The 10,444-nt window shown below is 38.4% G+C and overlaps 1 protein-coding gene across 1 annotated transcript; it reads left to right on the top strand.

Moving 5' to 3' along the window:
• Positions 1–620: 620 nt before the first annotated feature.
• Positions 621–9,679, top strand: LOC149068564 (uncharacterized). Its single transcript, XM_089250767.1, has 3 exons — positions 621–701; positions 7,794–7,874; positions 8,234–9,679. The coding sequence occupies exons 1-3, from the start codon at positions 690–692 to the stop codon at positions 9,383–9,385; spliced, it is 1,245 nt and encodes a 414-aa protein (XP_089106893.1). The 5' UTR covers positions 621–689; the 3' UTR covers positions 9,386–9,679.
• The last annotated feature ends 765 nt before the right edge of the window (positions 9,680–10,444 follow it).

The raw sequence follows: 10,444 nt of genomic DNA on the forward strand, positions 1-10,444 counted from the left end.
ATTCAAGCACGAACCTATTTTCATTATTTCATTTCCCCATTCAAAATATTTATAATTAGTAACACAGATAAGAATCAAATACAAATGCGTTCTTGAAATTTTCGACGGACGGTAGATAATCAAGCAATTACAATTAGGATATACGTCAATTAATTGAAGGGAAAAAAAATCAAGTAAGGGTGAAAGTATGTGATGGAAAAGTGAGCGATGCGGTTGAACGTCCTTCAGTGGACCGAAAACTCAAGTTCAATATAATAGCCACCACAAGAAGAACGAGCGGGAAAGTCATTTTCTATCTCGAAGCATTTCCTTGTTTATTCGTGCTCTGATACTTCACCTTGATTTTTTTTTCTTCTTCTTACATTCACACACATTAATAACCGACTTTCTAAAAGACAGTAATTTTGTTCACTCGCTTTTTTTCTCTTCTCCCATCACCAACGATTGACCCTTCCTTTCATTTTAGATTGATCGAGGCCCAATCAAAATGCTCCCTTACGAATATGAATGGGTTATTTACTATGTATCATTTTCCACGCATAGGTCGAACGCAAGGTCGAGCGTAGTATCAATAAGAACAAACAAAAAAAAGGTATTTAAGTTGCTTCACACCTTCATTGATGATCAAATATTGTAAACACTAATCTGGTGAGGTTGTGTACAGCGACGGTTCTGTTGGATTAAATAAAATGCTGAAGCAGGTAAGAGTATGTTTTTAGCTGTCCCTATAAAATTATTTCATGGCTTATCCTCAAGTCTGTTTCTTAACTCTATAGAAAGTTTCTTTATAAACACACTTGAAAATTCTACTCAATTAAATTTTCTTATTTTCCAAGTAGTTAAAGTTATATTGAGAAGGAATTTTTTTGTTTCCTTTCGCAAGTTGCTTGCAGGTAATATTCTACTACAAACTACTTTGTGGGTTTCAAACCTTTGATGAACTACTACATGCTCAACCCAAGGCCAATTTACTACCAAATGTGGCCCTCAAAGTCATCTAATACAGCCCGTGACTTCAAACTTAATTTTATAAAAATAAAGTAAGTGGCACATGAATTGAACAGATCTTTTACATTACCAGCGCGGTGCAGTTCTACCTTCATTTAAGTGGCACAGGGTGCAGTTCTACCTTCATTTAAGTGGCACAGGGTGCAGTTCTACCTTCATTTAAGTGGCACAGGATGCAGTTCTACCTTCATTTAAGTGGCACAGGGTGCAGTTCTACCTTCAGTTAAGTGGCACAGGGTGCAGTTTCACATCATTTAAGTGACACGGGGTGCAGTTCAGTGATCAGTGACAAATTTACATCATTCGAGTAACGTGCGGTTCAGTTCCAAATAATTCAAGGGGCACCTGGAGAGAATTTCCAGGGAAATTAAGTGACTTGCTGCGCGGTCTCAGGTTCCTCAAGTGGCCCGAAGCACATTTTCCAGATCATTTGATTGACTCACGGCACAGTTCCAGAACACGAAAGCGGTCCGTTTACAGATCACTTGAGTGACCTGCGTTGTGTTCCAGATCACGTAATTGAGTGGCCCGCTACCCATTTTCCGATCAGTGAAGTGTCCCGAACTCTTCCAAAGGTCGAGCACCCTTGAACTAAGTAATAGTGTAATGGGCCGTTCTAGCTGCTCCGCGCCAAAAATGGTCCATTTCTAGCTGCACCCTTAGAAAGGGGGCTTTTTTTTTCAAACCAAGCACAACTCAGGTCTATTGCCATGGACAATTTACTACCATGTAAGTTGTACCGGAAGTGTAAGTGTGTGTACCGAACAGTCTGAGTGCGTATCTAGTGTTGTGTTTGATTTTTCAGTGCTGACATCTATATTTCAGAAGAGAAGTGAATGAAGGGCAATGACTGTATACTTGTACTGTTTGTAGACCTGTTGCTCTCTGTGACGAGACTTTTTAACGGGGAGATTGGCTCGCATTTGCGCCTACAAGTTGGGAACCACAGAAAACCAACTTCAACAAAAACTGCGAAAGATTTTCCGAAACAAAAACGTCTTGGTAACAGGGCTGGACAAATCTTCAAAAATTTACCTGTCCAAAAATTATAACTGGATTTACTTATTTCAGTGTAAAATTATTATTTCTCGTTGTTAGGAAAGAACTCGCAAAATAGCTTCCTGTAATAGTTATTCACATAATCCTCTTAAAAATAAAGTCATAATTAATAAACGAATTTTTAATATTATCAATCATCATCTGAATCTGCCCTAACGCTTCTGTGGCTGTTGATAATGATGAGAACCAGCGCAGAGCTTCGCCCAATCTTATATTTGTCTTTTACCGCCTTTTTTGTCAGAAAATGTTTTTCTTATCACCCCCCCCCCCTCCCTCCCGTTAAGACATTCCATTAGATTCAGCGTCAAATTTATCAATTATAGGACTATCAAAGCTGATCCTCATAAAATTAATTCTGTCACTAATTGAAAATCTACGACCAGTTACTTATAATTTTCCGCGCAGTTGGTGTCTGAAAAGAAGTGCATAAGTTACGGAGTCATAGCTGATTCACGTTCCATGATCGGACTTGGGCAGTTGCGAAGGATGCAGTAACACCATAAGGGCCGCAAAATATTAAGGGCCGTAAAAAATTAAATAGATTAAAATGCATTGAGTACGTAATCCATCGTAATTGCCCAACAAAGTCCTAGCTGGAAATTAAACAAGTAACTAGTATTATAACTATTAAACTAGTAACTCCTCAATAACTATTATTAAAGAGCTAACCGTCAACAAACCTCATCATAAAGCATGTCCAAGAAGTCCTTACCCAAGCCTTTTTTCTTCTCAACCGGTTAAGAGAAACATACAAGTACAAAAGTATCCCAATAACTTGCCAATTTAACACATAGGTATGTCATTTATTTCAATAGGGGCTCCTAGTAAAAGAAATATTACTCTATTTTATTTTAGGGGGTTATCCCCTTTTTACCCTATTTACTAGGGGCCGCTGTGGTGGTCGGATGGTCATAGTGACGAACTTGCATCGCGAGGTCCCGGGTTCGAACACCACCGTCGCCGCAGTGGTGGTCGGTTGAAGTTAGTTTTCTGTGGTTCCCAACTTCAAAGTGCGAATGCAAGTCGATCTCCCCCATTGAAAAGTCTCGCCGCAGAGAGCAACAGACCTACAACGATAAAAATCTTCAAACATTAAACTTCACTCATAGTTCAAAAAATATATGGTAGATGGCAGCACTATAACAGGCATTATACAGAAACAAGCTTCACGTTAGATTCATAATACAGACATGTACATCCCAACATGTACCAATTCGTTAGAAATTCTGCAGAGGAATATGGACGAGGTACATGTGGTTTAGTAGTGGTAAATTACTGATCTGAAATATAGGTGGCAGCACTGAAAAATTGGACACAACGCTATATACGCACTCAGACTGTTAGGTACACTACACACACACTCACAACTCGGCACAACTCACTCGGTAGTAAATTGCCCATGGCGATAGACGGGAGTGCTCGGTTTGAAAGAACAGAAAGAAGTTATTGAGCTGCACTAATTAGAAAATTTATTCGATGTTTTCGGAGTCACACTGTCCTACCGTATTTATGTAATGCCTAGAGATCTACCAACAACCAAGTAGTTTTAAATTAACCCTTTCAAAACGGCAACGACGAGATGTGTCGCCTAACATGATGTCTTGAATTTCTTAGAAACCTCTTATTTTGGCAATACCGAAAACACGTTTGTAACGCCGCTTCACCTAAGAACATGTTTTCTATCGGCCCCTCCCCACAACCTGTCAGATCAAGTGAGCGGACTCAGCTTTTGATCAAAGTTTGGTAACAGAAGGAGAGACGGTGTTCTTTACCTTCCCTCCGAAGTAATATAGGAATATGCGTTTGATATAAATAATAGCAATATATGGAGTATTGTTCTAAATCAGTTAATAGATTCAAGTGTTTGCCATATCATTGCTCTCAAGGGGGTTACGAGCGATTCTCGCAAGACGAGCAAAACTTAAAATACTTTTTAAACATTTTTGGAATGTCTAATTTTTCCACTTACATTCGGATTTGAAGGGGAAAAACCACTGGAGTTTCTAAAATATCGTTCTAAGAACATTTCTAAAATATTCAATTTTGTTTCCGTTGCATATCAATGTATTTTCTTTCACATCTGACAACTAATTGGATGCCATATACAAAATTTTGTTCATTAAAATTTATTTACCATTGGATTCCAGCAAAACCTATAAAAAAATCGTTTCTTAAGTTTTCAGTTAATAATTCCAAACAGCCATTTTGAGCTTATCCCGTATTGATTGATCTTTTTTAACCCTTTTTATGCCCCAAAAATTATTAAATATTTTCATGATATATCACCACTATTATTTTTTCTTTATATTATAAGTGTACACAAAAATGAATGTATCATGATAGGAACTTTGTTTTTAATCTGTCGATAATTATGGCTAATTAATATAATTGGTACTCTAAAGCAGCGTTTCATAACCTTTTTTGTCCGTGGCCCCCCCCCCCCCCTTTGAACCATACTTTTTTCTCGTGGCTCCCCTGTTTTACCCATAGTTTTCGACCCTCATTTAGAAGCAAGATCCTTTATACGTATTGAATTGATTTTTTCAGTGAATTTATACTGAACGAAAATTTTGCAAATAAGATTGGCCTCCAGACCACTGGCCTAGAATTTACTGAGCTTCCCACTAATCCTAGTTCTATCCAGGACCGTCAATATCATGGGCACCCGTAGGCAAAGTGATACTATGGTAGTCCCATACTTAAACAGCCTACATATTTCCTACTTATTTTCAAAATTTATTGTACTATACAAAATATAAGGTGGGGTCACTTATAGACATGAGACCCCCGGGCATGACCCCTTGCAAGAATGCGACTGACAGAGCTGCAGCCCGGGGCCTGATATGGTTTTCATCATTTTTTTGTTTTTCACACTATTAATTTAATACAGAGGAGGGGTCTGTGAAAAATCTAGCCGGGGGCTCGCGAAAAACCCCATCCTAGGGAACATGCTGCAAAATGTAGGGGTGAGGCCCGGGTGGATCCATGCCCTAAGACGGCCTTGGTTTTGTGGGTGATTTTGTTGGAATCTGTAAGCCTCTAATATAAAAGCTTTATTTCTTCACATCTTAATTTTTCTTCTCAGCTCTCTGCAGCCCTCCAAACCACCTGTCATGGCCCCTTTCTAAATTTTCTTCCGTGGCCCCCTTGAAGTATCCCAGTATCCCGGTTGAGAACCACTGCTCTAAAGTACAATTGAGACATATGTGATGAAAATATCTGAAAAATTTGGCAAAAAATGTTGCGTGAATACTGTGATTGCACTTATGATTCAAATTTTTTATTTTCCGTGGAAGACACGAAATCATTTTTTTCCATTCAAACATAGAAATACATTGCGAATTTCACACTTCCAGTGTGGCTGGCTTTGAATGTTTTCTTTGGCACATACTTCACACCAGCCTCTGTTGCAAGCATAGATAGACCAGTGGCACCCCTGTTTTGCAAACGAAGGTCTTTTGAAACCGAATACGCTAAACTCTTTCGTTTTTTTTGCTACTAGAACTTGCTAATGGGGATGTGCTGGTGTCCTTTTTTTTGTCTGAACTTCGCCTTCCTCTTTTCCCAGGGTTTTCAAAAATGTTTCTCTAGTGCAGAAGTCGTCAACCTTTTTCTACTCGCGAGCACTGTTTGTACCCATCATAAAAAGAAGAGCACCCCGAAGGCAAGTTTGGTATACGAACTGAATGCATGCAATCAGGATGATTTCAGTCTTTGAACGCAATTTGTGCAAGGTGTTTAATTATGAAAAGTTGATCAAGTGCTCGCGAGCACGAAATCGGACACGAACATCGAGCACTCTGGGTGCTTCATGGAGCACCGTGGTGCTCGCGAGCAACGAGTTGAAGAAGCCTGCTCTAGTGTATCAATTACAATGCACAAAATATAATACAATATGTTTCAGAGTTTCATAATATTATTAAACAAAACTGTTTACACAGCCATCAAATGCAATAGTTTACATTCATAAAAGTTTTCAAAATTACGTAGAGGTATATTTTTAGACATAGGACCATAGGAAAAAAAAACTGAAAAGCTACTCAGAGTATAGAGTTATTCGTTTCATCTTGCGTTAAATAACCAAATGTGTGCTTCAAAGTCCCATTGGCAATTATTTGTACCACTTCAAAAAATACCCCTTATTAGGGGTGCAGAGAAGAGCTACGCGTGTTCTTATTGGCACACGGGGCTTGAGTTATGAAGAAAGACTTCATTTTTTGAATATGTTTACATTGGATGAACGCAGGTTTCGAGGAGATATGATCGAAGTGTTCAAAATTTTCAATGGGATGGATAAGATGGACCATGAACTTTTAGTACACCGCCAATCGACTGCTTTTACAAGGAGACGTCAGTATCGATTAGTGAGGGACAATTCTAGGTTATGGTGTCTCGGGGAATTTTTCTCTAATAGGGTTGTTAATAAATGGAATAGCTTACCCCCGGAGGTAGTAAATTGTTACACAATTGACACGTTTAAAAAGAAATACGATAAACATGTTGGGGTAAATCGAGAAGCTATCCATACTTAGAATAACACAACCATAAGTATTCTTTATGGGCATTGTATAGTATTTTATCATGTGAATATATTGATTATAATTTGTGTTAATTGCATTTTTAATTGGGTTGCTGTATTTTTGAAATATATGGCATCCATATTTTTATGGGCATCTTTTTCTCAGCCACCTCGTTGGGCCTGTTGTGGTGTTGTATTTGTATTTGTATAAAAGACGAAAAACTTCATTTTTTAACATTTCAATCTTAAAATTTTTAAATTTTTGCATTGATTTTCAAGGTGTATAGAACAAGAAAAAAAAAAGAAGTTAACTCAAAATTTTCAAGTACTTCTGATAAGAACTTTGACACACACATGCGGCTAGAAATATAGAGGCAAAATTGGACGTGCACCAACATGAATTTACCCGTCTCAAACTTTTTATTCTTCATAGAACTAATTGTGCCATTTTAGGGGGCAGTGTGTGTGTGTGTGTGCGCGCGTGCGTGCGTATGCGTAAACTAAAGTACTACAGAATTGATACTGAAAAGCACCAATGGTAAGGGATGGATTGATTGGTTTTAAAAGCTGACCAAAAATATTTTTCTGAGATCGCCAAAACATTATACGAAAAAAAAAAATTACTGACTAATGCAAAATTGATGAAAATACAAAGAGAAAATATTAGGCATAATGAAGACATGATATTAAGAAAAAAGTAAAGAAGGGGTTCATATGGAACAAATTATATCATGAAGCTTGGCGAAAATTTCAGGAAACTCTTCAATTAACGCCAATTTAGTCATAAGCTGATAATATGTCATTGAAAAAAAATACGGAAATTGAGATGATAAATACGAAAAAGTACAGGACATCTCAAATAGTCACGAAATAATTATGGGGGGGGGGGAATTGCTAACACATAATTACTAAAATTGCAACAAAAGAATGTCAACAGAGATGGCAAATTTATAGTTTCCTTAAGTATGAAGTAGGCGTGGCACCAGAGCTATATGTCGGGGAGAGGGAATTAGTGGGATAAACAGGCGAATATACGCCCCGTATTTTACGGGACAGAACCGTAATTTTCCATTTCTGGTTCTTGATAGGGGCTATCGCCCACCTCTGGATTCGTGTGAAGTACATACTTCATGAACGAAGATGAACCGCAGAGAAGAAAATGCTAGTCCAAAAATAAAAATTGCTAATTTTGCTTATTATTTCTCAGATCTTGCTGATCATTGCTGTGGCTAATGCACAGGCAGCCAGTTTACACGGGGGAAGCAGTTCAAGTTCGAGAAATCAAGATGTAAGTAATGAACGAAACTGAAGACAGAAAAGGTATAATTCCTTTCTGCATGAAGCTGTTTCTTATTCAAATCTACTGTCTAATCAAAGTTTCAGACTCATTTTAAGTTTCATAAATAATATACTGTTCTTTAACTCTTCTTTTCGATTTTCCCCTAATTACACAGGGTATAAATCCTTGCATTGCACCAAGCTTTTCAGTTTGGCTTTCTCTACTGTTCAGCTCTACTTTTTACTCTTCCTCTTCTTGAGCGCTCAGCAAAATATCAGCATGATTTATGGGCAAGTATGAGTCGAAATGAAAACGTTTTCTAACATCGATATGTTGTAAACCAAACTATTTTTTTCTGTGTTATACAGGCTCATGGAAACTACGAGTTTCGATACGACGTTGTGGACCAGTTCGGTGCCTCGAATGGACGCCACGAGGTCGGAGACGAATACGGTAACAAGAAAGGGTCGTATACATTGACGGACGTCGACGGAAGATCTCGAAGAGTCGATTACGTTGCGGACAGCCTTGGTTTCAGGGTAGTTGTTCATTCCAATGAACCTGGCGTGAACAACCAGAAAGATGCAGGTGCAGTCAGCTCCCTGAACTACGGACACGTACCAGAGAAGAAATACTTGGCTTCGGTGCCGTACGAAGTTGTAGAGAAGTCTTACCCTTCCGCCGGTCCGGTTCATGCTCATGATGTGCCACCTTCAATTCATCGAGATCACTCTGGTTCTTTGTACGATTCAGCTGCCCCACCTCATGTCAATGTTCCCGTCGCTGAAGCAGTCGTAATCGCTGAAGCCCCCGCACCAGTAGTTTCCCCGTTCAGTCATGGTACCGTACTCTTACCGAACAGTCAAGCTGTAGTTGCTGATTCTCCAGTGCCAATTGTCCACAACGCCCCACTCATACCTCCAAGCCATGGCACTATCTTGATACCGAGCAGTGCTCCTCTGGCTCCCAGTTTGGCTCCTCAGGTACCCGTAACCGCACCAGCAGTTCCTCTTAGTCATGGCACTGTTCTGATACCAGGTAGCCTTTCCAAAGCACCTCTTTCTATAAACGAACCAGCAAGCCCTGTGCTTCCAGTAGTGCCGCCCGCATCGGTCGCAGACGTCGGTCCTGTAGTACCCCCGGTATTGATCTCAGATGCAACCGTAGCAGTGAAACCCATAGTTTCCCATTCCGCTCGAATTTTGCCACTGGCATCGGTCCAAGCAACCGTACCCAACGTCCAAATCATCGATTCTGCAGCCGACGTTGCGTCTATAAACGCAGCAGCTGAAGCCTCAAAACCCTTTTCTCATGCAACACTACTTCTCGGTGCATCATCATTAGATGATCTCTCACCAGTAGATGTCAGTGTTGCTAACGATTTAGCTGAAATTCAACATGTAAACCCCTTGACCCACGCCTTCAGGATTTCACTCGGATCACCATATCCTCTTGAATCTGCACCAATCAGTCCCGTATCGCTGGCGAGAACCCTCAACCTCGCTGAATCGATTCAATAATGATAACCTCGCATTATTCGTAGTCAGAACAATTTTCTAATTTTAAATTTGTATCACGTGAAACCAGCTTTACCTGCCCGTTTGCGGAGAATTTATAAAATGTTGCAATGTGAATCGAAACAACTTCATTTGTTATGTATGAGTGATCATCGTGTATTTATTGTGGAAATGAAAGTCCTTTATACAAAGTATTTTAAGTACTGTATCTATGAATGTTCTAACTTATGTTTATATATACGTCTTGATGTCGTTTAAAGGTTTATTTTATTTTTAGAATAAACTGTATTATTTATTTAATATACTGATTTGGATCGCTCTGATTTCTTTTTCGAACATTGTAATGAATAATTTCAATACATGGTGGATGGATTACATCCTTTATCCCTCGAACCATTATTGGCAATTTATCATGAACTCTCTCTCTCTCGTGTTTTTGAAAAATCCAGTTTTCTGGGACTGAAATTCCCCTTCAAATGGGATGTTTCAAAATGAGAATTAGAAAGAAGAAAATGTTTCCATTTTCTTTCTTATTATTTAGAAACGTCTATCAGAAATGGGATATGGATGAAGAAATGGGATTCAACATATTTAAAACTAACCTTATAGACATCTCCCCATTGAGAAGAAATATAAGTTATAATATACTTATAATATAAGTATAAGTAAAAATATACCTTATTTCTCCTCTAAGCATCTCCCACATTGAATTTTTATCGAGTAACGACAGATTTTTAAATATTTCTTCGTTCATTATTAGTTAAATCTTCACGAAATTCAAACGGAACAATTTATTTTTAGATCCATCCAGAAAGTAATGCATAATTCAGCAAAGCTGCCACAATAAATTGCAATTTTTGATAAAATCTAGTGATATTCTCTGAATTTAGGATCATAATTTCCTGCATTCGTGACGTATGGGTATGGTGAACCTAAGTATGAAGGTATAATTTTATTTGAACTCGCATGGATATTAGTAATATTACTAATAACTAGTATGTTACTAATATCACACACAACGGGTGAATAATTTCGTCTAAGTCGTGGTTTGACTCTAGTTAT

This window comes from Pholcus phalangioides, unplaced genomic scaffold (genome assembly GCF_987345545.1).
Source record: "Pholcus phalangioides strain wild (caught in Gottingen) unplaced genomic scaffold, Ppha-v1.0 ptg000024l_1, whole genome shotgun sequence".
Taxonomy (NCBI): domain Eukaryota; kingdom Metazoa; phylum Arthropoda; class Arachnida; order Araneae; family Pholcidae; genus Pholcus; species Pholcus phalangioides.

Excerpts from the sequence above, each read along its gene's own strand:
- LOC149068564 (XM_089250767.1), top strand. Across the intron at positions 7,875-8,233 it reads CAAGTTCGAGAAATCAAGAT|GCTCATGGAAACTACGAGTT; the intron begins GTAAGTAATGAA and ends TGTGTTATACAG.